Source organism: Orbicella faveolata, unplaced genomic scaffold, assembly GCF_042242905.1.
Source record: "Orbicella faveolata isolate gen_17 unplaced genomic scaffold, um_ofav_v1 contig_26, whole genome shotgun sequence".
In the NCBI taxonomy this organism is placed as follows: domain Eukaryota; kingdom Metazoa; phylum Cnidaria; class Anthozoa; order Scleractinia; family Merulinidae; genus Orbicella; species Orbicella faveolata.
The window spans coordinates 6,717,550-6,742,783 of NW_028301554.1; the positions used below are offsets into that span (position 1 = coordinate 6,717,550).

General features: G+C 40.7%; 4 protein-coding genes across 6 annotated transcripts in view; all 4 read right to left on the minus strand.

Annotated features, from left to right (window-relative positions):
* Nucleotides 1–9,775, minus strand: part of LOC149107871 (tetratricopeptide repeat protein 28-like) — a 34,863-nt gene extending 25,088 nt beyond the window's left edge. Inside the window, exons 1-2 of one of the 3 annotated variants that reach the window (XM_089295920.1) lie at nt 8,219–9,775; nt 3,111–5,498 (exon numbers count right to left, since the gene is read on the minus strand). In XM_089295920.1, the coding sequence (XP_089152046.1) occupies nt 8,222–9,772 (1,551 nt within the window). In that variant the 5' untranslated portion in view covers nt 9,773–9,775 and the 3' untranslated portion in view covers nt 3,111–5,498; nt 8,219–8,221. Of the gene's footprint in view, nt 1–3,110; nt 5,499–6,635; nt 7,916–8,218 lie in introns of those variants that run through there. The other 2 variants (XM_089295919.1, XM_089295921.1) reach the window with 2 other exon arrangements.
* Nucleotides 9,776–10,240: 465 nt separating this feature from the next.
* LOC149107873 (uncharacterized) lies at nt 10,241–13,713 on the minus strand. The gene has a single exon (XM_089295946.1). The coding sequence runs from the start codon at nt 13,711–13,713 to the stop codon at nt 11,005–11,007; it is 2,709 nt and encodes a 902-aa protein (XP_089152072.1). The 3' UTR covers nt 10,241–11,004.
* Nucleotides 13,714–19,861: 6,148 nt separating this feature from the next.
* Nucleotides 19,862–20,582, minus strand: LOC149107874 (uncharacterized). Its single transcript, XM_089295986.1, has one exon. The coding sequence runs from the start codon at nt 20,464–20,466 to the stop codon at nt 20,134–20,136; it is 333 nt and encodes a 110-aa protein (XP_089152112.1). The 5' UTR covers nt 20,467–20,582; the 3' UTR covers nt 19,862–20,133.
* A 2,021-nt stretch (nt 20,583–22,603) lies between these two features.
* Nucleotides 22,604–23,050, minus strand: LOC149107875 (uncharacterized). Its single transcript, XM_089296153.1, has one exon. It carries the CDS (start codon nt 23,048–23,050, stop codon nt 22,604–22,606), a length of 447 nt encoding a protein of 148 aa, XP_089152279.1.
* Nucleotides 23,051–25,234: the final 2,184 nt, after the last annotated feature.

Below are 25,234 nucleotides of genomic sequence, written 5' to 3' on the forward strand. Positions count from 1 at the left end.
TCCACAAAAATATTTCAGTTTCAAATTATCTGACATCACAAGAGGAAAGAGAAACAAAATACGAAAAAGACATTGCCGTATGCACGTGCACTTTGACTGATAAAGCCATTTATGACCTCTGCTAAGGAAATCACAGAACAAACAAGCTTCAAGTTCGAATTCAGCCTTCCCTGTGTTTTCTTTTTATGAATGTGGTAACGAGTTATTATTGTCAAGTGAGAGGACAAACAATACAAGATTAGCTGCTTACCATAGTGGAACTTCCTTTGAAAACTGAAAACTACGAAGCATTCCCGTGAGAAACGTATTTTGTACTTTTGTGCGAGCGAAACTGATCTCTTAGGGAATACGTTATTAGCTCACGAAACACAAAATGCACCTAAAGAGCCCAAACAAAATAAAACTGACTGGTCAGATTTTATTCCTCGTAGTTCTAAGTGCCTCCCCCACCCCCTCCAGGAAGGTATTGGAAGGAGAACTCAGTGTATTGTCCTCTTGGGTCGGGAAATGGACAATTTCTTCCTTACCTAACTATAATAAAAGGTGTGTTATCGATTTATTGCAGTCTATTGGCTCAAGCCTGAAGTCGGGAAGGATGTGTAGTAATAACTTAAGCTAGCGAAGGCAGCTCAAATATCCTCTTCTGGCAGATTACTGCTAGGAAAGGTTTTCGTTCGAGACCTTCCTGCTTTAACCAAGACGCAATAAAATTAACTGGGACGTTTTCGTGATATCCCGAATAAACACGATGGATATGGTAAAATGTCATTAGCCGAAGCCGACAACAATGACTTACTTACCGTTGCGCAGTGGTTTGTATACAGCCGTCCGTTCTCCTCAAGAAAACTGCAGAAGCGTGTTTGTGTGTTGCTGTTAATAATTCTGTTGCTCACTCAAATTATTCATCCGTAAAACTATTTCAGTTTCCCAGCATCTGACGTCATAAGCGGAACAACAAAATAAATGATATTGCTGTCTGCACGTGATTTTTGCTTTCGGCCGTTTATGACCTTTTCTATGTTTACCGATATAAAAAACCAGACCGCTCGGAATAATTTCGTCATGACCAATATGGTTTGATACTTCAGTTAATCAATCTTTTAAATGCCAAAGTATTAAAAGACAATCTCATATACAGGGTCACCGCCAGTAAATTTACTATTTGTGTCAGTCTGTTGATGATATCCGTCGTCATTCCTGTTGTAACAGGCCTTGAAGTCACAGAACCAAACAGCTTGGAGTTTGCTATTAGTCTCGAGTACATTCAATTGATAATTGGTTAAGAAAAGACCAAAAAATAAAGGATAACTTTTACCTACCACAGGGAATTTCACATCGGAAAGGGTCGACAGTGAATTCTATGAAACACTCAGGAAAAAGGATGATATATATTTCGCAGGGGTTTGGTGGAATGCGCGATGGGTTTGAACAAGAGGCGAGATCCGAAATATGACACTTCTTCGTAAAAACATAGTATGCACTCTTTAATAATTAATGGCGGGATACGCATTGACAAACAGCAAATTGCGAATCGTTTCTTAATTCCACGGTGTTACTAAAATGAACTGTGAGGAGTGGATTTTGTCTAAAGCGGCAGGAAATACGCCTCGAGAGGCCGTCTAAAGAAATTGTCCTGATATTTTTTCTTCTCGTCATATTTAGTATTTTCGTCCTTCCGGCAGCTTAATGTAATACGCGGTTTTGAAGTTATCAAGATCGAACAAAATCGAAAGAAGTTTTAATGGAGCTAAATCAAACTATATAAGAACGATTCAATTCGTGTTTGCGGTACGTAATATTGTTTTTGTTTTTGTTTTTGTTTTTTTTTTTGTTCTTCCGTACAGGAAGGACAGTATTTATAGAACATCTGTTTGTGGCGAAGAGAAACCTCTGTCCAGGATCAACCTGTTATGATTAAGGTGTTCACTTCTACTTGGGGTGGATTGATTCATTGCAGTCTACTCCCAACTCTGAATGTGGTAAATTCGAAAAACTGGTTAAGAGGGAAATAAAGCATTTGCTTATGTGGGTCACTGGAACAATCTGCTACCAAATTATTGGTGCCAAGAGCATTTGATTTAGGACCTCAAGGTAATAGCCACTAGGCCATACAACTATACGAGGAGGCTTTTTTCGATATCCCGAATGAGCAAAATTGGTATGGTAATTTTTATCAGTCGAACTTGTAATCAAATATTGTTTTAAACAAAATAATGAGTAACTTACCGTTGCACAGTGGTCTGTGTTCAGCCGTCCGCTTTCCTCAAGAAAAATTGCACAGAGACTTCCGCGTGTCACTGTTCATAATAGGGTCGCTCGTGTAATTAACATTCATAAAAAAATATCAGTTTCACAGCATCTGACGTGCCAAGTGAAGACAAAAACGAAATTGTTGGGTTCACGTGATTTTGTCATAAGGCCGTTTGTGACATTTGAGCATGTTCACAGATATTCACGCAATGATTGCTCAACAAGAAACTGAAATGATATTGAGTTACTTCCCCTGCGACTAGAGGAAAAAAACTATCTAGGGTGTGTTACATCTTTTCCTATCTGACATGCTTTAAAGACAGAGGGCGACCTTAGAAGAACTTAGCCTGCGAGCAATGCGAGCAATGCGATCCGGCTGGTGAAGAGGCGCAAAGTTTACTTTCTCGTGTCGCGGCTTCGCTTCCGGATTTCTCGCTCGCTGCTATGCCACGCGCCCTTGTGCTCCAACGTGAGCTCGCTCGCAGGCTAAGAAGAATTTAGCTGATGTCGTTCGATCTTTTTTAATTCTTCATGCGCATGATTAAGACGCGAGAGAATGTGAATTTACCAACTATGTCAGTCACTTTATAATAAACTCTCCACGATCGATGCGATCGATGCATTCTTCCTAATTTCCATTGTAACAGACCACGACATCACAGACTCAAACAGCTTCGAGTTAGCCATAAGTCTTCGTTTTCGGTTTTTATGAATGTCACAGCTCTACATTATTGTCAACGGAGAGGGTAAACAATGCCATTTTAGCTACTTACTACAGTAGGTTCCCTTTGAAAAGTGAAAAGTACGAATTGCAGGTTCGGGTGTTTCCAGAAATTCCAAGAAAACAGCTGATCATAAAGTGCGGTTTAAAAAATTTGTTTAGAGAGTTTGTGAAGTTTACAGAGGAAGAACGTTTTTCAGTTTTCTCTTCCGCATTCCGCCATTAACTTATTTAAAATCTCCCGCATCCCGCCTGCGTAATGTATTTTCACGCATGCTTGATGGGTACGCCTGGAAATGCCCTACAAAATAAAGCAATTCCGATTTCATTCGTCGCTATCCTCAGTGCCTCCCTCCCCTGGTAGGGTAACTTGGTACTCGCGAGTGTAAAATCTTTGATGCACTTTGGAAAACCAAGTTATCAATCGAGGAAATTCGAACGAAGTTTTACTGGAGCTACTGTCAATCAAGCTATATCAGAACGATTGAATTTGACTTTGATTGGTATGTAATGCTTCTCCTACAAAACATCCCACCAACTGTTGTTGTTTTTCTTTGTACAATAAGGCTAGTATAAATATACACATTTGTTTGTATTAGAGAGTTGTTTTCGTTATGGGATAGCGTAAAGTCCTACTTCGACAATTTCGGCAGGAGTATGACGCATGTGCTAAAGCAGGTCAGTAATAGAATTCTAGCAGATTACTCCTGGCAGGAGTTTTGATTCTTGGACTTACCGGCCTATTAGAGGAGGTTTTTGTAGTATCCGGAATAATTAATGACAAATGTTATCAGTAGCAGTTTATATTTTATGGCAAGGTAGTTATTAAGCAGATCTCAGCGTTCTGTTTCGTTCTTTCTGGGTCGGGATTTTGCCATAAGAACCGTGTCCATGGAAACGGTCATAACACGTGTATTTTCTGTTTTTTGAAAGAACGTCCCGGTGGTCATATAATAAACTACTTAATGTCGAGGAAAGGTTGTTGTTATTCATCGTGGTAGATGCAATAATAAAGTGTATTATCGTTTGTCTCACGTTGTAGTCACTTGAGATGTAGATCGCGACGTTTCGACTGCTTACTGCTAGTCTTCTTCAGGCGATAAGGTCGACTGATTGCACGGTACCATTTATATCACAAAGGTCGGCTGTGATTGGTGCATTTCGATCCTCCTATTGTTCCATTGTTCCGGCGAGTAGCTGTTCCGTCAGCGGTCCGCTGTTGTACCGTTCTCCTGTTGTTGTGTTTCTTGATCGTGGGTATCCATGCTTCAGGAATTTCAATTCCACTATCCCTGTTGATGTTATTAGGGTGAAGTCTTATGTGAATAGCTTCCTTCACCCTACGTGTGTACCAGTGAGGATCTCGATCAATAAACTTGACATCATTGCAGATAGGATAGTGGCCGGTCTCGTGGGTGTGTTCAGAAACGTTGGAGGTCTGGGTACGGGCGAGTCGTATATCCCTGTCGTGTTCTTTGATGCTCTCCTGCATAGATCTCCCTGTTTCCCCGATGTAGACTTTGCCGCACTCACAGGGAATCCTGTAGACAACACCATCTTGTTTAGCCGGGTTGACAGTGTCCTTTGGTCGCACTAAGTGTGACCGAGGTGTCGTGTCGGACTTAAAGACGGTGCGAATGCCTTGTTGTTCTAGGCAACAAAGGTGTCAACACCTTTACATAGGACCTGTCTGCTTTCTTGGCTAACGTATTATCTCCTCTTGCAGGTAACTCGAACTTCGCAGTGAAGAACTCAACTGACTTCGCCTCCACTATCGCCAGTGAAGAGATTCAGGACCACAAGATCATGGTGTCTTTCGACGTAGAGTCACTGTTTACCAACGTACTGATCGAGGGCGCCGTACAAGCCGCGCTACAAAAAATGGAGAACGACGCAGGCCTGGCTGACCGCACGACACTTACACCAGTTCAAATCGCGGACCTCTTGGATTTCGTATTAAGATCTACGTACTTCCAGTACAACGGATCGATTTACGAACAACGAGACGGCGCAGCCATGGGGAGCCCTGTATCCGCTGTTATTGCTAATCTCTACATGGAGATATTTGAAGAACAAGCAATAGAGTCCGCACCTTGCAAGCCTAAGATCTGGAAACGCTACGTAGACGATACTTTCACCATCCTGGATCGGGATAGAGTTGATGTCTTCCTGCAACACCTGAACAGTCAATAACCATCAATCCTTTTCACCATGGAGATCAAGAACAACAGCAAGATCGCCTTTCTCGACACGTCAGTTTACAGAGAACCTGATAGCCGCCTTACCACCAGTGTCCACAGGAAACCAACACATACTGATCAGTACCTAGCGTATGATTCACACCACCCTCAGTCAGTAAAGCGCGGTATTGTGAAGTGTCTGTACGACCGGGTTAAACGTCTCGTGACCAAACCATCAGTAATCGCTGGAGAGAAGAAACATCTGTCATCTGTACTTGTTTCTAACGGATATCCCTCCTCTTTTGTACAGAAGATCACAAAGGCGCGAAGAACCCCAAGAAGAGAGCCTGTCGCGGAATTTAAATCCACCGCCGTTTTACCTTATGTCCAAGGAGTTTCGGAGTCTCTCCGCCGCTGCCTAGAACAATAAGGCATTCGCACCGTCTTTAAGTCCGACACGACACTTCGGTCACACTTAGTGCGACCAAAGGACACTGTCAACCCGGCTAAACAAGATGGTGTTGTCTACAGGATTCCCTGTGAGTGCGGCAAAGTCTACATCGGGGAAACAGGGAGATCTATGCAGGAGAGCATCAAAGAACACGACAGGGATATACAACTCGCCCGTACCCAGACCTCCAACGTTTCTGAACACACCCACGAGACCGGCCACTATCCTATCTGCAATGATGTCAAGTTTATTGATTGAGATCCTCACTGGTACACACGTAGGGTGAAGGAAGCTATTCACATAAGACTTCACCCTAATAACATCAACAGGGATAGTGGAATTGAAATTCCTGAAGCATGGATACCCACGATCAAGAAACACAACAACAGGAGAACGGTACAACAGCGGACCGCTGACGGAACAGCTACTCGCCGGAACAATGGAACAATAGGAGGATCGAAATGCACCAATCACAGCCGACCTTTGTGATATAAATGGTACCGTGCAATCAGTCGACCTTATCGCCTGAAGAAGACTAGCAGTAAGCAGTCGAAACGTCGCGATCTACATCTCAAGTGACTGCATCGTGAGACAAACGATAATACACTTTATTAATAAACTACTTACTAACCTAGCTTGCTCGAGCCGTACTGGGGAATATTGGCCTTCGCGCGGTCGTTATCGTATGGACCTCGCTTCGCTCTGTCCGTAATGCAACGACCTTGGGCCATTATTCCCCAGTACGGTGTAAGTAAGCTAGGTTAGTAACAGGTTAATAGTTTACATTGTTTCTAAGAAATGATCCTCTTAATTACCGTTGCGGAAAATACAATATAGAAAAATTTATAATTTTTTGTGTGCAAATATACAAGATACTCAGATACCGCGCGTTAACTCCCTGAAATCATGCCCTTGATCCCGGCATGCATTTACTTAGCTGCTGCAGATTAGTGAAGGCAAACCAGGAATGCATGGTTTCCAGTCTGGACTACAGCTCTGAACCGATAAGAAAGGGGATAGTGAGTAAACTGTGTGCTGTTAAAAATGATCTCACTTTATTTACAAGAGGCACTAGAACACACATCAAAAACTATCTAGTGCTAAATTTAGATTCAATTAAATTTCAAACGCATTAATATAACTATAGAGACAGTAACTACCCTAATGTCATCATCAGTTCTCGAGGCGCCAGTAGGCGCATATTCTAAAGTAATACAAGATATTTGCGTGAGGCAAATTAAATTAAATGGTATTACAAGGAGATCAGTATCATTTATCAAGCATTCAAACACAGCTTTCTTAACTGGACTACTTAAACTCAGTGATTGATGCGTTTTGCAAATGAACAGAATCTGCAAACAATCCAATACGCTTCAGCAAAGTACTTTTCCTGCTCAGTTGTGTTTTTGTTTGTTGAGTTCCTGGACATTAATAAAAGTCAAAAAACTGAGTGACGAAAACACAAAGAGAAAACTCATCCCCACGAACAATTTAAAAAATGGAACTTTTAATATGATACCATAAACGACACTTTTTAAAAGTAATGGCGCACTGTTTAAATCGCTAGTCAGAAGTTGTGTCGTGCGCGAGGTGACTTCGAGGTGAAAAACAACTGGAATCAAGCAAACACTTATCCTGAAGGAGAAGGCAAATTCTAGGCTTGGTAAGAAGGAAATTTTAATTTTTCATACATTATAATCGCTCGGTAACAGTGGGTCGCGGGAGGGGTGAGTGGGAAACATTCTCAACAGGGACAACTTTTCACCATGTAAGTAGGCCCTTAACGTGCAACCGACACTGAACCACAGGTCGCTTAGCGGCGACAGTGGGTTAAATCGAAGAGATTTAGGCTTAAAAAAACACTCAGAGAAAATTAATTCTCTCTACTCAATTACCATATAGTTTTGTTAACGTAAGTTCTGAGAATTTAGTGTCACATCAAGACGATTGGTCTATACTCATTACCTGTCTTCCGGACAATGTGTTGATGATCTTTAACTAATGGCTACTCACTTTCTGATCTCTAGCTATGACTTTCCTTTCTCGTTCCTTGCCACGGAGTTATTTCTTGAAAAACGTAACTCGTCCATTTGATTCAAAATTGTCTGTATTCGAAGGACATCTCACACGGAGAAAAAGTGGCAAGAATTTAAACAGTGTTTATTTGATGCATGTGAGCGCAATCTTAAATTACAACGCTTAAAAGCCTGGAAACGTAGCTGTTACCATGCGTTTCTGTAAGGACAGGAAAATAATCCTTGGCTACACAGACACTCATGATCAGAGTGCGCACTCAGTTGTTAGAGGTTATTGCTGAAAAGTATCAAACAAAAACGTCTGTAAATTCCACTGTTTGTCCAGTTGATGATCTACATGGTTAGCATAAACACTCACGCTTCATTGGCGAGGGCGAGGCTGTGAGAGAACTACCAACACATGAAATCGTTGCGCGAGTGTTCTAAATGCAAACGATTTCAAAAACCGTTGTTGACATGTCTAGCAGGATTTGGATCTCGTAACTTATGACATGAAATGGCGACAGTTTCGCTAACGTTTATTAGCTTGCCCCTCCCCTCCCTCCGCCAAAAAAGCGTTTTGGTTCTAAAAAATACTTACCGTTTATGTCCCAAAGTCAAATGTCACGTTGTCTCCAATCAGCATAAAGGGCGCCCAATCGAGAACGTTGTTAAAGCCGTTACCTCTCATCCATTTCATGGCCTGGTGAAGAGATTCACTGGCACTCTCCCCACGAACAAGATGCTCGTAGAAACGACACATTAGCTGCTCTGTTGCTTCGTCACTTATGGCCCATAGAGCCACCAAAACGGACCGTGCACCGGATCCTAAGAACGCTCGAGCGATCCCAACGACTCCTTCGGCTCTAATCTGCCCACGTGCACTATGACAGTAGCTAATTACCACCAGTCTAGCTTGCAGTTGAACTTTTGCAATGTCAGAAATCGTCAATAGGTAATCTTCTTCTTCTGGAACCCTGTTAGGAGGTCCTACTGGAGAAAGGGCAATTTCTCCTCTTTCGGCATTACCATGGGCTGCAAAATGTATAAGACTCACTGAATGTAGCCCGTCAAGTACCGCCTGCTTTGTTGCCTGCCGTCCCAACAAAGGTTGAACACCTAGCAGTCGTCCAATCCTGGCTGCTTCATTTCCTGCACAGGGTAACCTAGAAACCCAGGTTTTCGTTCCTTTGTAACGCACCGTACCGACAACTGGATCCCCCACTATCAGAGCACCAGTCTGACTGTGATAGTATACAGGACTGTCCTGAATGAGCTTGAGAGTCGTCAAAGAAGGAACGATGCGGATTCTGAATTTCTCTGATAAATACCTCCCGCCTTCATCTGTTAACGCTGGAAATGGAACTTGGTTTAAGAAGCGATCAGGAACAACAATGAGCTCGGGCTCCTCAAGTAGATCAGCTACCGGACGGATTAACGCTCTGTAGTACAAAGAAACGCTCGATTCGGAGTTTTGACTTTCTTCATCTTCTTCCTCTATAAGTCTTAATGCTGCGAGGTTCTCAACGTCACTTAAAGATCGATCTTCGCAATCTTCCTCGGATAAAACAGCAAAGCTCCGAAAGCTTTTTGCGAAGAAATCATGTAACTTGTCAACTGGTCCGGCACCAACTAGTTTCTCATCCACTGTTATTCTTCGGAACTGAATGATTCCTCTTGTCTTAAGAATCCAGAAAAACAGATCATTATTATAATAAGAAATGTACAGACAAGAGGAGTTACTTTCTTTTTTCATAATATTTTCAACACCAATCCACGATTGCGGATCAGCTGAAACTTGGCTTTTAAGAGAATACTGAGTTGCCATCAAGTCTGCTAATGCTCTAGCCCGAGCCCGCTCTAAAACATAAAGTGCATGGTTCGGATTTCCCGAAAAACAAAGGAATGCACTAAGATCCCGGTAGAGAAAATAGCGACCATCTGAAGACGATACCTTAAAATCGTCGTTGTCCCCTAACAAACTTCGTAAAGTTTCGCTTCTGTTCATACTCAAAAACAGACAGTCAAACGCTTCCTGGATCTTATATCGGCATAACTTCACCAATGAAAGATGAGAGAGACATGGGAACTCTTTTTCTAAGTCTTCAATGTCTCGACTAATTGACAATGCCCTCTCAATATAATCTTCAGCCATGACATATTCACCAACAGATTGATACAATACTCCTACGTTTCCGTAATCTGCTGCTTCTCCTTCTTTGTCACCAATTTGTATTTTAATGGCAAGTGCTTTCTCAAGATATTTTCGCGCTTAGTCATATTCACCAAGATATTTAAACACAGTTCCTAAGTTTCCGTAATCTGCTGCCTCTCCTTCTTTGACACCAATTTGTATTCCAATGGCAAGTGCTTTCTCAAGATATCCTTTGGCTTTTTGATATTGACCAAGAGATTCAAACACAGTTCCTAAGTTTCCGTAATCTGCTGCCTCTCCTTGTTTGTCACCAATTTGTATTCTAATGGCAAGTGCTTTCTCAAGATATTCTTTGGCTTTGTGATATTCACCAAGAGATTTAAACACAGTTCCTAAGCTTCCGTAATCTGCTGCTTCTCCTTCTTTGTCACCAATTTGTATTGTAATGGCAAGTGCTCTCTCAAGATATTCTTTGGCTTTGTGATATTGACCAAGAGATTCAAACACAGTTCTAAGTTTCCGTAATCTGCTGCTACTCCTTTTTTGTGACCAATTTGTATTCTGATGGCAAGTGCTTTCTCAAGATATTCTTTGGCTTTGTGATATTCACCAAGAGATTGAAACACAGTTCCCAAGTTTCCGTAATCTGCTGCTTCTCCTTGTTTGTCACCAATTTGTATTCTAATGGCAAGTGCTTTCTCAAGATATTCTTTGGCTTTGTGATATTCACCAAGAAATTGAAACACAGTTCCTAAGCTTCCGTAACCTGCTGCTTCTCCTTGTTTGTCACCAATTTGTATTGTAATGGCAAGTGCTCTCGCAAGATATTCTTTGGCTTTGTGATATTGACCAAGAGATTCAAACACAGTTCCTAAGTTTCCGTAATCTGCTGCTTCTCCTTGTTTGTCACCAATTTGTATTGTAATGGCAAGTGCTTTCTCAAGATATTCTTTAACTTTGTGATATTGACCAAGAGATTCAAACACAGTTCCTAAGTTTCCGTTTGAAGTGGCTTCTCCTTCTTTGTCACCAATTTGTATTGTAATGGCAAGAGCTTTCTCAAAATATTCTTTAACCTTGTCATATTCACCAAGAGATTGAAACACAATTCCTAAGTTTCCGTAATCTGCTGCTTCTCCTTGTTTGTCACCAATTTGTATTCTAATGGCAAGTGCTTTCTCAAGATATTTTTTGGCTTTGTGATATTCACCAAGAGATTGAAACACAGTTCCTTAGTTTCCGTAATCTGCTGCTTCTCCTTCTTTGTCACCAATTTGTATTCTAATGGCAAGTGCTTTTTCCAGATATTCTTTGGCTTTGTGATATTCAGCAAGAGATTTAAACACAGTTCCTAAGTTTCCGTAATCTGCTGCTTCTCCTTCTTTGTCACCAATTTGTATTCTAATGGCAAGTGCTTTTTCCAGATATTCTTTGGCTTTGTGATATTCAGCAAGAGATTTAAACACAGTTCCTAAGTTTCCGTAATCTGCTGCTTCTCCTTGTTTGTCACCAATTTGTATTGTAATGGCAAGTGCTTTCTCAAGATATTCTTTGGCTTTGTGATATTGACCAAGAGATTGAAACACAGTTTCTAAGTTTCCGTTTGAAGTGGCCTCACCCCGTTTGTCACCAATTTGTATTTTGATGGCAAGAGCTTTCTCAAGATATTGTTTGGCCTTGTCATATTCACGAAGAGAGTTAAACACAGATCCCAAATTTCCGTAATCTGCTGCTTCTCCTTCTTTGTCACCAATTTGTATTCTAATGGCAAGTGCTTTCTCAAGATATTCTTTGGCCTTGTGATATTCACCAAGAGAGTTAAACACAGATCCCAAATTTCCGTAATCTGCTGCTTCTCCTTCTTTGTCACCAATTTGTATTCTAATGGCAAGTGCGTTCTCAAGATATTCTTTGGCTTTGTGATATTCACCAAGAAATGTAAACACAGTTCCTAAGTTTCCGTAATGTGCTGCTTCTCCTTGTTTGTCACCAATTTGTATTCTAATGGCAAGTGCTTTCTCAAGATATTCCTTAGCCTTGTAATATTCACCAAGAGAGTGAAACACAGTTCCTAAGTTTCCGTAAACTGCTGCTTCTCCTTGTTTGTCACCAATTTGTATTCTAATGGCAAGTGCTTTTTCCAGATGTTCTTTGGCTTTGTGATATTGACCAAGAGATTCAAACACAGTTCCTAAGTTTCCGTAATCTGCTGCTTCTCCTTCTTTGTCACCAATTTGCATTCTAATGGAAAGTGCTTTGTCAAGATATTCTTTGGCTTTGTGATATTCACCAAGAGATAAAAACACAGTTCCCAAGTTTCCGTTTGAAGTGGCTTCTCCCCGTTTGTCACCAATTTGTATTTTGATGGCAAGAGCTTTCTCAAGATATTCTTTAGCCTTGTCATACTTACCAAGAGAGTGAAACACACTTCCTAAGTTTCCGTAAACTGCTGCTTCTCCTTCTTTGTCTCCAATTTGTATTCTAATGGCAAGTGCTTTCTCAAGATATTCTTTGGCTTTGTGATATTCACCAAGAGAGTCAAACACAGTTCCTAAGTTTCCGTAATCTGCTGCCTCTCCTTCTTTGTCACCAATTTCTATTCCAATGGCAAGTGCTTTCTCAAGATATTCTTTGGCTTTTTGATATTGACCAAGAAATTCAAACACAGTTCCTAAGTTTCCGTAATCTGCTGCTTCTCCTTGTTTGTCACCAATTTGTATTCTAATGGCAAGTGCTTTCTCAAGATATTCTTTGGCTTTGTGATATTCACCAAGAGATTTAAACACAGTTCCTAAGCTTCCGTAATCTGCTGCTTCTCCTTCTTTGTCACCGATTTGTATTCTAATGGCAAGTGCTTTCTCAAGATATTCTTTGGCTTTGTGATATTCACCAAGAGAGTCAAACACAGTTCCTAAGTTTCCGTAAAATGCTGCTTCTCCTTGTTTGTCACCAATTTGTATTGTAATGAGAAGTGCGTTCTCAAGATATTCTTTGGCTTTGTGATATTCACCAAGAGATTTAAACACAGTTCCTAAGCTTCCGTAATCTGCTGCTTCTCCTTCTTTGTCACCGATTTGTATTCTAATGGCAAGTGCTTTCTCAAGATATTCTTTGGCTTTGTGATATTGACCAAGAGATTCAAACACAGTTCCTAAGTTTCCGTAAAATGCTGCTTCTCCTTGTTTGTCACCAATTTGTATTGTAATGGGAAGTGCGTTCTCAAGATATTCTTTGGCTTTGTGATATTCACCAAGAGATTGAAACACAGTTCCTAAGTTTCCGTAAGCTGCTGCTTCTCCTTCTTTGTCACCAATTTGTATTGTAATGGCAAGTGCTTTCTCAAGATATTCTTTGGCTTTGTGATATTCACCAAGAGATTGAAACACAGTTCCTAAGTTTCCATAATCTGCTACTTCTCCTTCTTTGTCGCCAATTTGTATTCTGATGGCAGGTGCTCTGTCAAGATATTTTTTAGCTTTGTCGTATTTAGAAAGAGATAATAACAGAGTTCCCAAGTTTCCGTACGAAGTGGCTTCTCCCTTTTTGTCACCCATTTCCCTCATGATTTTTATGGCTTTCTCATAAAGTTCCTTTGCTTCTTTGTATCTATATTGCTGTTTACATATTTCAGCCATTGTTATTGTTAGATTCCTTTCCTCGTCTTTTTTACTACACTTGCGGTAAATTTCAAGAAGTTCCCTGCCGTAGATTAAGGCTTTTGTATAATCAGGGATATGACAATACGCAATGAAAAAAGTTTGATAAATGCAAATGTTGATTAAATTGAAAAGTTCTCCCGCTTTTAGTACTTCGTGATTTAGGCAGATCAAACATTCTTGGCAGACCTCAATGGCCTTTAGACCACGATCAGTGTTGGGAAGGAAAGTAGCAACCACCAAGCCAATAGAGATGGCTTGTAAAATGTCTGTTATGATGCCCATGGCGTCCCTTTCTATAGGCCCTATCAAGCGGATAACAGGAATCAAGATTTGTAGCTATTTCGAGTAATAATATATTTGTGTACGTCTTTGTACCTGGTTGTCTAAGTAGGTAATGGTGAATTCAAAGCTGGGGGTAGTCCTGTTATGGATTTTTTCATAGGGGAGCAGAAATAGTCCCAATCTAAACAAAAGAAAACTGATGAAGATACGAGGCCGTTGGTTGAATGCAGTTAGTTGTCTTGGCGTGTGTGAAAACCGTCGTGTTGATCATTTCAGGGTAATGCGTTTTTTTCTTAGAGTTGCATTTGCCTTTTTGTTTTTCATTTTTTTTTTTCCAGCAAAAATCACCGTTAAAGTTGAGGCTGCTTACTTGTCTTTCTTTTTTTTTAGCTAAGTATTGTTATGACTTTTTATCGATCCCAAAATTATTTTATCAGTCTTGAGTCCTTCAAAATCTCTACTCTAGCCTATTAATAAAAATGTGGTCGTGCAGATTGCGTCCGATCAGTAAAAGAAAATCACACTGAACATAGCCGACCTCAGTCACATTCATATTTTTTTAAAAAAATATATAATAAAACTATGTATCTGGTGTGCGACTGCTAATTCCAGTTCTGGCTACTCTACTCAAATGACGGTGATAATTTAACTGTTTAATGTTTCCCGTTTTCTCCAGTCATTGAGCTCGCGAAAGTCCCCCTTTTTTTCCTCGAAAGTGCAGAGCGACTGTGAAAGTTAACGTGATGATTTCAGTCCAATATGAATAACAAAGCTAAATCTGATTTGCACTCACCACTTTTGCTGAGTCACTAGTATGGAACAAAAACCAATATGCGCCGAAAACGATAATATTTCCTGTAAAAATTGTCAAGTGGGAAAAGTTAAGCAGATTTTTACTCCAAAACAGTACCTCCAAAAAAGAATTCGTTTGATTTATTTCTTCGCGTGACTTACAGCACTCAAAAACTGAAGAAAATCAGTCACGCGATTCATAAAAAATCTCTTTCAGTGTAAATTGAAACTATTAAGCATCGCTTTCAAATACACGTTTTATGTGTATGAAACAGTATCAATCACGAACAGCTTAAAGTTTACAAACTTACCGTGTGCAGTCTCTCGATCCTTGGACGAAATTAAATCAAAAGTGATAGAGACTGAAGAGCAAAAACAAATGCAAATTAAATAGTGGAATTAATTACTGATGGCAAAATCCAATGCCTTTTAAAGCATATTGCGTTGTTGACTATAGTTAATAGATTGAAATGATTATTAAGCCCAACAAAGTCCTTTGTTGTATGGTTTTGTTTTCATTTCGGTCTTGATCGTGCTTTAAACACAATAGGTAATTATTTCTGTTCACAGACTTTATAATTCAACTGAAAAGTTTCGGTTACGTGGTTTATGCCTATTATATACAATCTCAAAACGAAAGACTGTTTACTGTGTGGACCTTCCAACATAAATCGTGGCATCTTTGTTTGCTCTTTTGAAGTTTGTCAAGTTTTAAAACTATATGCCCCTCTACTAACTATGAGTTGATTAATGAATAAAGTTTACATTCCTCGCCTTCCTTTCATGGAAACTAACTGACTTGCTCACAAGACAAATACGACAACTAAAGACGAATGGCTTTTGCCATCGTTCTGTTGTAATTCTTCATGTTTGTTATATGCGAGTCCTCATTTCATAAGTTACTTTGCACGATTTCATTGAGTTCCTTCTGCCGCCGTCTCATGGTAACAATATCAATTGACAGAACTAAAAACTTTCTCTTTCTCACAACAAACAATTGAGTTTGGGATTTATTATCACTGCATGATTGGCTGAAGGTCGTGGCTATTATAATCGAGCTCTATATTATTCTAACTGGTTAAGACACCAGACGATGCAAAGTGAAACTACGAAAACCACTTGATGGGTTCTCGATATCTCGAGATAACACTGATTATCCTAATACGTCATGCATGGAAGATCTATTTTGAAGTTGGCGGAATATGCCATTTTGAAGTTGGCGTAGACTTGGCGGGATATGCAAGATAAGCTGAAAATCACGGCGGGATGTTGAATGCGGGATGTAGGATTCGGGATAAAAATATCTTGGCCTGAGCAGCATGTGCTCATTTCAACCAGGAAATGCGGGATGAATTTGATATTGAGGGGCGGGATGTGGGATAAAAAACAGCAAATCTCAGTCACTCAATGCCTGGAGAAGTAAATTTACCTTTCGGCAGTGTTTGGAAACACTAATTAGTTTGTAAGACAGTTTTCCAATCGCGTTTCGGTCACAGCAGCGTCATTAACTATAACTGGTTCAAATTAGTCTTTAATAACATGACGTTAAAGTTAAAAGTGATTCCTGATTACGGTCGATGCTACGGCAACAAATTCTCCCAGGTTCTTTCTTTGCATTCAAAAATTAGATCGACTGCAAACAGTTTACTTAATGATTTCCGTCTACTATGGATAACAAGGCTATCAAAATAGTGATTTATACTCACTGGTTTTGGTGAGTCGACCACAATGAAACCAAAATGACTAGGCGTCAATAACAGGACCTTTTTCTCTGAAACGTAGAAGAGGGGGAAAAGTTTAGCAAATTATTACTGCGCAAACGATGCTTCCAAACAATTATTCGCGTGACGTAATGTTCGCGTTTCTCACTAATAACTCTTACAAGAAAAAGAAAAGCAGCCACGCGATTCATGCAAACCTCTCCTAGTGTAAATTTAAAGTACTAAAAATCAGCTGTACTTATTATATGCGCACTCAACGCTATCAGTCATGCACAGACAGCTTACAGTTTATAAACTTACCGTGTTCAGTTTCTCGGTCTTGTGATGAAAGTGAAACAACGGTGATAGAAACTGAAACAACACTGGGGGGTTTTCCTGCAAGACAATGAGAGGTCCAATAGGAAGTCAAAACAATATAAAATTGAAATATATTTTAAACGTTGAGCAAAACAATTAAATAAAAACATTCGAAAATATGTTACATTTTGTCTTTCCTATCTGCACTCTTTGTCAAATACTGACCGTTAAGTCTAATAGCTTTCAAAGTACATTGAGTGTTTGACTATATCTAATAATCAGTGTAATGGTTATCAAGCTAGACAAATTTCTTTGTTGTCTGTTGTTCTTCGCTGTTTGGTTTAACCGTGCATAAAACACTATAGGTGTTAACTCAGTTCTGACTTATTGGTTAACCAACGTAACTGTTTCTCTTAAGTAATTTTAAATGAACTGTTCATGATCGCAAAGCGAAAGATTTTTCACAGTCCTAGACCATCCAGCATAAATCGCATGAATCTCTCGTGAAAGCTGCTTTTGCCATCGATCTGCTGTAAAATATGGAAGACCGTGAATTAACTTTTCATCAGTTTGCACTTTATAATATACTTTGTGCGATTTGGACGAATTCATACTTTCGTTTTCCCAATGGTAACAGAAATCAGATCTGACAGAGCCATAAACTTTGTTATCTACTAGAAAGCGGTAGAGCTTGTAATTAATCCCCTCTTTATGATTGTCTGAATATGGGCGATATCGTAATCGAGCTATATTTTATTCTAACTGGTTAAGATAGAAACCAGACGATGAAAAGTTAGCACTGAAGAGCTGTACTTACCACGGCGAAACTTAGCTTTTTAAAGTGAAAATACGAAAACCGCTGGAGGGAGTTTTAGATATTTCTATGAAACACTGATTATCATACTACGTCATGCATGGACGGATGTATGTCGAAGGTTTTAGAGTGTCAAAACATAAGCTTTGCGGGAGGCGAGAAAAGCTGAAAATAAGCAGGCGGGATGTGGCCTGAGCAACAGGTGCTCATTTCAAGCAGGAAATGCGAGATAAATTTGATATCGAGGGACTATGAATGACAAAGCTGAACTTTTTTGCGTTCGCAGGACGCAGTTCATAATCTCGGGTATACTGGGGTTTCAAGGTGACCTATTTAGACATTTTTTCTTCGAACGTCTACGTTTTCTGCCTCATTTTGAATGACGTCACATGTCATATGGGCAAAGACTATCACACACCTCAAGGTTTTCGTTGTGGTGAGAGTAAGTCTGAGCATCTAAAGACTACCTCGTGGTTTATTGCTGGTTTTCAGTTTCACGCAATTCAAAATAGATCAAAATAAAAATCAAAACCGGTCAATAGATAAAGTCCAGAATCTGGGATATGAAAGAAGGCAAATATGCAAAGACTCTCGCCAAAATTCTGGTCACAGCAATTTTTCTTATGCGAGATATGCGAAGAAATTTTTTACCCAAATTTATAGAGATTTGTATGGAGACGCCATGCTGGTGCCCATCCATATAGGCACCAACATGGCGGCCGGAAACCAACAGAAACATCTGTCACCGAGTTTCGCTACAAAAGCGTGAATTTATCCCTCGAGGAACTCTAAAACATTAACATGAACTGTTCAGATAGCCAAGTTCCCCGAAATAAGTCACTTTTTTAACCATCATGACAGCTCTCTAGGCCGTCATGTAAATGCCGCGTCACGCAAAAGCTTAGAAATTCAGGCGTAATGTATCACAAAACTAAGAACCCATTCGGAGCGAAAATTTGTATGAATATTAGTTTTCAGCTGCTCTTATACATCATTTAAGTAAAATCTCAGGAAGATCAATAGTTTTGTAGTTCGAATTTTAGTGACGTCATGTGAAAACCAGCTATAGTTTATTTTTTATGTTCATGAACACGATTTTGAATCGCCATGGCTTTGGGGTGTTTACCGTGGGAACAGCTATGTTTCATTGGCTGTAGTTTGATGTGGTTAGTGCAGGTTGCACAGGGGCTGGTACGCTTTCGCGAGCTAAAATTTATCGGCCTGAATGTTCGGCGCGGGTTGCTCTATAGAGCGAAGGGTGTCATTGTAATTTCGCTAGCCAGCATTTATATGGGCTTGAACAGATTGATGTAGGAAGCATTTCAAAGTCAAGCATGTTGTCAGGGATTGTCAGAAACTAAAAACGACTGTATTGCACTTGCATTGTACTTGAATTGTTAGAAATACACTTGAATAGGGTTAACAGACACCCTGTTGTTGCTTTTTCAAGACCAAAAGTTAGTATACGAACAATACCGGTCAAGAATCGGCTTTCAGAAGCATTTCGTGAATGCACAGGAAGCCTTATCACGTTTTAAGGATCCGTTATGAAATATGATGTGCGTGGCCTCAATTACGGATAACAATGTCGTATTGTGGAGAATTTTCTACAGTTCTCGGAGTCAAGACGTTAATTCTCATGCCAAAATTGAAACATGTCGTTACCCAATTAAAAAATGTGAAATTAATGAGGTGATGCTTTGGTTGACACAAATGATGTGCTACAAAGTGTATACAGGGAAAACGAGTGATGTGGAGGAAAATCTAGACCCTACACTTTTTGATGTCATTGATTCGATCGTCATTTTCTGGGAATTAGAGCATGCATGACACGATACAACGTGACGTAATAGTGGCGCTAACGGACTAACGTAAGTAGACTAACTATTATCTAAACATACCAACAAATCAGTACCCTATGTTGCGGGCGTAAACGGGGACGTGGTAGGGATCGGGAGGCAAAAAAAAAAAAGCGAAAAAGAAAGGGAACAGCACCCTATCCCGATAAAGACGCTCGTTTCCAATAAGCATCCCAGTTTAATTTCCTCAACCCGTAATATTCAAAAAAAGAAAAAAGGACGTTACGCACACACAAGTACGCAGTGCGGAGCTATTTTTTTCATAGACGCGATAATCGCTCCTTCGAATGTTTACGATAAACCAGTTCGCGATTGCAAATGTTTGCTTACATTTGTGCTTCAAGCTTAAAATAATGTACGTTAAAAACGCACTTTTACAAATTAGCTTTGACGCTGAAACCGATTACCAGTTAATGTGAAAATCTTTAGCGCGAAATTAGAAGGCTTATGTAAATATTTTTGTGAGTCTACGGAAACAGGCGCCGTCACGCAACGTATCAACAAATCGTATTTTATACGGCGGACCTCAAAATAAAAATATATCTGTCTGTAAAACCTCGATTGCTGATGAAAAATGTTGATTTTAGTAATAGCCAGAGGTTGAAAGTCAGCAAGTGAAATCATTTTAAGTATATATATTAGTTGTTGTAAATGAGAAAAGACGATTGCCTGCAGAAATACTAGGCTTTAATCACCAAATCTCTGTCCTTACAAAACATGGCGGCCAACTGTAGGACTCTATTAACCACGAGGCAACCACAATCATTGCAGGCTCGCACAAGAAAGCTGAACATACTACATGTATGACACAATGAATTATAATGTAACGCAAAAACTCGCAGTGTTCAAGTCACGCAAAACTTGCAGTGTTCAAGTGTCTACAGGGCCTTCAAGAGGGCCTTTTGCAATGTCATTTACACCACATTCACCCTGTCCTTTAAAGATTAAGTCTAACTACAGGACGACGAACTCGTTGGGAGCGACGTACAGGTTCTGAATTCAGTACTGGTGTAAGTTCAGGTTCAAGTTCAGGTTCGGGCACAGACGATGGTTCTGCATCAGGCGTAACACTCACATGTGTGTCAAGGGGCAAGTTCTCTGCTTCCTCTGGCATACATTCTGGTGCTGGCTGGGCCTCGACAACTTCCATGTGGCCGTTGGGTGCAAGGTGCTTTGTGGCCACTGTCGTCTCCCTACCGTCAGGATAGCGCACATGCGCATAGTGAGGGTTTGCCTGGAGTAGTTCCACTTCATCGACCAAAGGGTCCATCTTACTTGTGCGTACCTGGCGTTTAATGTACACTGGGCCAGGTGTAGCTACCCAGGTGGGAATGGAGGCGCCAGCTGACGATCGGCGTGAGAAACCAAAGAATCGCTCATGTGGAGTTTCATTGGTGGCAGTACACAAAAGAGAACGAACAGAGTGTAGCACATCGGGGAGGACATCCTGCCAGTTCTTGAATGGTAGGTTCTTGGATTTCAAACTCATAGTAACTGCTTTCCATATCACACCATTGCATCTCTCTGCTTGCCCATTTCCTTCTGGATTGTAACTGGTAGTTCGGCTTGAAGCTACTCCTTTTGAAGACAGGAATTCCCGTAACTCTCTGCTCATGAATGAAGCTCCGCGGTCTGAATTCACTGCCTTGAAGAGTTCGCGAGAAGAAGGCGACAGGTTTTCCATTCTGGTTGAGAGTGGCTGCTAGCGCTACTTCGGACGCATCAGTTTCGAATTCAAAGGGAATGGTCTCATCAATAGCGGTGACAACAGCTTCTTCTATCGTCTTCTTGAGACTTTCAAATGCTTCAACAGCTGGCGGAGGCAGAGGGAACGACCTGCAAGAAGCAATTAGCTTGATTCGATCCGAGAACCTTGGGATCCATTGTGAATAATAGGAGAATAACCCGAGACACCTGCTCATGGACTTTGAGTCATGTGGAACGGGGAGTTCACGCAGGGGCCGTAGACGATCAGGATCCGGCCGTATGGTACCCTCTTCGATGATGTATGCGAAGACGGGGAGACGCCGGGTTGAGAAGATACACTTTTCAGTGTTATAACAGAGGTTCTTGCGTTTGGCAGCTTCAAGAAAATGTTCCATGTTAGTGTCATGGTCCTCTTGGTCCTTGCCGCAAATAGTAACGTTGTCAAGGTAAGGGAAGCTGGCCTCAAGATCATTCTCATCTACAAACTTCATCATCTCTCTCTGAAAACAGGCTACTCCATTGGTGACCCCAAAAGGCAGGCGAGTGAACTGATAGAGATTTCCTCGAGCTTCAAAGGCTGTGTAAGGCTTGTCTTCCTTCTTAAGCGGTACTTGGTGGTACGCACTACGTAGGTCGATTGTGCTAAATACTCTGTACTGGGCCATCTTGTTGACCATGTCGCTTATTCTGGGTAATGGGAAAGCATCTAGAAGTGTGAACCTGTTAATTGTTTGCGAGTAGTCGATCGCTAGCCTCTTCCTGTGATTCTCGTCTTTAGTCACTACGATTTGTGCCCGCCATGGTGAAAGGCTTGGTTCAACGATGCCTTCTTTGAGTAATGTTTTCACTTCCTCGTCAATAAAAGCGGAATCCTCTTGGCTGTATCTTCGAGACTTTGAGGCAATTGGATGGCAGTCTGCAGTCAGATTCGCAAATGGCTCAGGTGGGTCTATATTCAGTTTACTAAAACCACAGACGGCCAAAGGTGGTTCAGAGCCCCCGTAATGGAAAGTGACGCTTGAATGCTGGGATTGGAAATCAAGACCAAGGATTAGGTCAGCACAAAGTCCAGGCAAGACGGACAGTTTGTAATCTGCATATTTACGTCCTTGGTAGGAGAGATCAGCGACACAGGTACCGGTGATACTAACTGTACGAGATGCTGATGTAGCCATGGATACTGTACCAGATGAAGGATGAACGGTACGAGCTACCCTCTCTACCAACCTTGGATGAATAAAGCTTTCAGTGCTACCACTATCAAAGAGGGCTTTGACCTCCAGTCCTTGGATGATTACAGTTCCTGAAGACTTTGAAAGGGATTCAGGGGCACCAACTGTGGCAAGTGTAGGAGACCAGGCTGCAGCTGAAACTTTATTCTTGCTCATCTTCTTTCCACGGCAAACTTTTGCAAAATGGCCCTTCTTCTGACAATTAGAGCAAACTGCATCACGGGCAGGACATTTTGAACGAGGATGGTTGCTGTTTCCACAGAAGAAACAAGTAGTCGCTTGAGGTGAGCCATTTGATCCTAACGCAGCTAGCGTGCTGGGATCTATCTGTTCCTGATCCACCGTAGTGGTGGGTGGAATGGCTGCATTGACAGATGAAGGAGGACCAGAGTAGGACTCGGAATTACGCATAGCCAATTCCAGAGAACGAGCTTGATCAAATATGGCCTTCAAATCTAGCGTATTATTCTACAGTAACCTCTGGCGGATTGAAGGTGACCGTAAACCAGTGATAAAAGCGTCACGGATGCTTTCTTCGCAATATTTAGAAGCAGTGACACTTTGGAAGTTGCAATCCCTGGTAAGTGTTTTCAGAGCTTGGAGGAATTCGTCCAAAGTTTCGTGAGGTTGCTGGCACCTCGTGGCAAGGATATGGCGGGCAAAGATTTCATTCCGAGGTTTCACAAAAACAGCTTGTAATATTTCTACGGCTGCCTCATAGTCGGTGCACTCCTCGATGTGTTGAAAGATTGAGGGAGAAACGTAATTCGCCAGTACCGAGAGCTTGTCGAGGTCTCTTTGTGGTAGGACAGCCAAAAAGTTATCGAAGGTTCGTTTCCAATGAAGCCATTCTTTCGAAGCTTCGCCACTGCTAGGGTCCGTTTCCAGGCGCTCCGGACGGAGTACTTTGTCCATCGAGACTGGTGATTAAATTGTTGTAAATGAGAAAAGACGATTGCCTGCAGAAATACTAGGCTTTAATCACCAAATCTCTGTCCTTACAAAACATGGCGGCCAACTGTAGGACTCTATTAACCACGAGGCAACCACAATCATTGCAGGCTCGCACAAGAAAGCTGAACATACTACATGTATGACACAATGAATTATAATGTAACGCAAAAACTCGCAGTGTTCAAGTCACGCAAAACTCGCAGTGTTCAAGTGTCTACAGGGCCTTCAAGAGGGCCTTTTGCAATGTCGTTTACACCACATTAGTGACGGCGTCGAAAGCATTTATAATCTTTGATTACTACTACCTTACTCACTAGTTTCCGTGAGTCAACAGAGTGAAACCAAAACTAACACGTCAGTAACAGGACCTGCTCCTCTGAAAATAAGCAAAAGGGAGATATTTTAGCGAATTATTACTACACAAAACGTGCTCCCACGCAGTCATTCGTGCTACTTAATAATTCGCGTGACTCACTATTGGCTATTCACTATTAGTCTCTTCCAGTGTAAACTCTAGATCTTGGGTATGTGCACGCTACTAGTCACAAATAGCTTACAGTTTATAAACTTACCGTGTTCAGTTTGTCAGTCTTCTGATAAAAGTGGAACCTAAAGTAATAGAAACTGAAACAGCACCGAGGGAGTTTCCCTGCAAGACAATAGGAGGCCAAAACAAATTAAAATTGAAATAAGTTTCAAACGGTCGGCAAAATAATCAGATGAAACATTCGAAAGCAAGTTACATTTTTTCTATTCTCATTCCTTGCTAAACACTGACGGTAAAGTCGAATAGCTTTTAGAGCATATTGGGTCTTTGACCATGGCTAATAATCAGCGAAATGGTTATCAAGCTAGACAAAGTTCTTTGTTGTTCGCTCTTTGGCTCAACTGTGCATAAAACACAATAGGTTTTAAACTCAGTTCTGTCTTATAGATTAACGATGCTTTGCTATGTAAAGGCAAACGATGCAGCTCGCAATTAATCATCACTTTATGACTGTCTAAATGTCGTGGCCATCATAATCGAGCTATACATTAATCTAACTGGTAAAGATAAAAACCAGACGATACAAAGTTAACTAGAGCTGTACTTACCAAGGCGGAACTTGCTTTGGAAAGTGACACTACGAAAATTGCTTGAGGGGTTCTAGACATTTCAAGGAAACACGGATCATCATAATACGTCATGCATGGAGGATGTATTTTTAAAGTTTCTGGAGTTTGAAAACATAACCTTGGCGGGATGCGGGAAAAGCTTAAAATCCAGGCAGGATGCAGGATGTGGGATTCGGGATGAAAATATCTCGGCCTGAGAAGCATGTTCTCATTTCAACCAGGAAATGCGGGATAAATTTGATATTGAGGGACGGGATGTGAGATGAAAAACGGCAATTCACGGTTACTTAGTGACTGAAGAAATACATTTACATTTTTGTCCTATCTGCATTCTTTTTTAAATAGAGACAGTAAAGTCTAATAGCTTTCAAAGTATACTGGGTTTTTAATAATCAGTGACCTGGTTATCAAGCTAGACAAAGTTCTTTGTTGTATGTTGTTCGCTCTTCGGCTTAACCATGCATAAAACACAATAGGCCAATGTTAACTCAGTTCTGTCTTATTGATTAACCAACAGAAATGTGTATGTGTACGCACTGTGTATGATCGAAAAACGAAACATTGTTGACAATCCTGGACCTTTTAGTATAAATCTTGGCATCTTTGTTTGCTCTTTTGAAGCTTCTTGGGCTTAAAAACCATTCCTGTTTACCATTAAACCGGCTGTGTTCGCTGATTAATATAATTTACATTCCACGCTGGTTCCTGTCATAGACAGACTGACTTGCTCTGAAGAGAAACAAGGCAACTAATGAAAGTTACTTTTGCCATCATTCTGTTGCAAAATATGGAAGACCGTGAATCAACTTTTCGTCAGTTTTCACTCCATAAAGTACTAAAGTACTACGATTTGATCGATTTCAAACTGTCGTTTTCCCATGGAAACAGACATCAGAAATAACAGAGCCAAAAGCTTTGTTGTTTACTAGCAAACGATGGAACTTGGAATTGATCATCATTTTATGATTGTCTGAATGTCATGGCTATTTTAATCGAGCTATATATTATTCTAACTGGTTAAGATAGAAA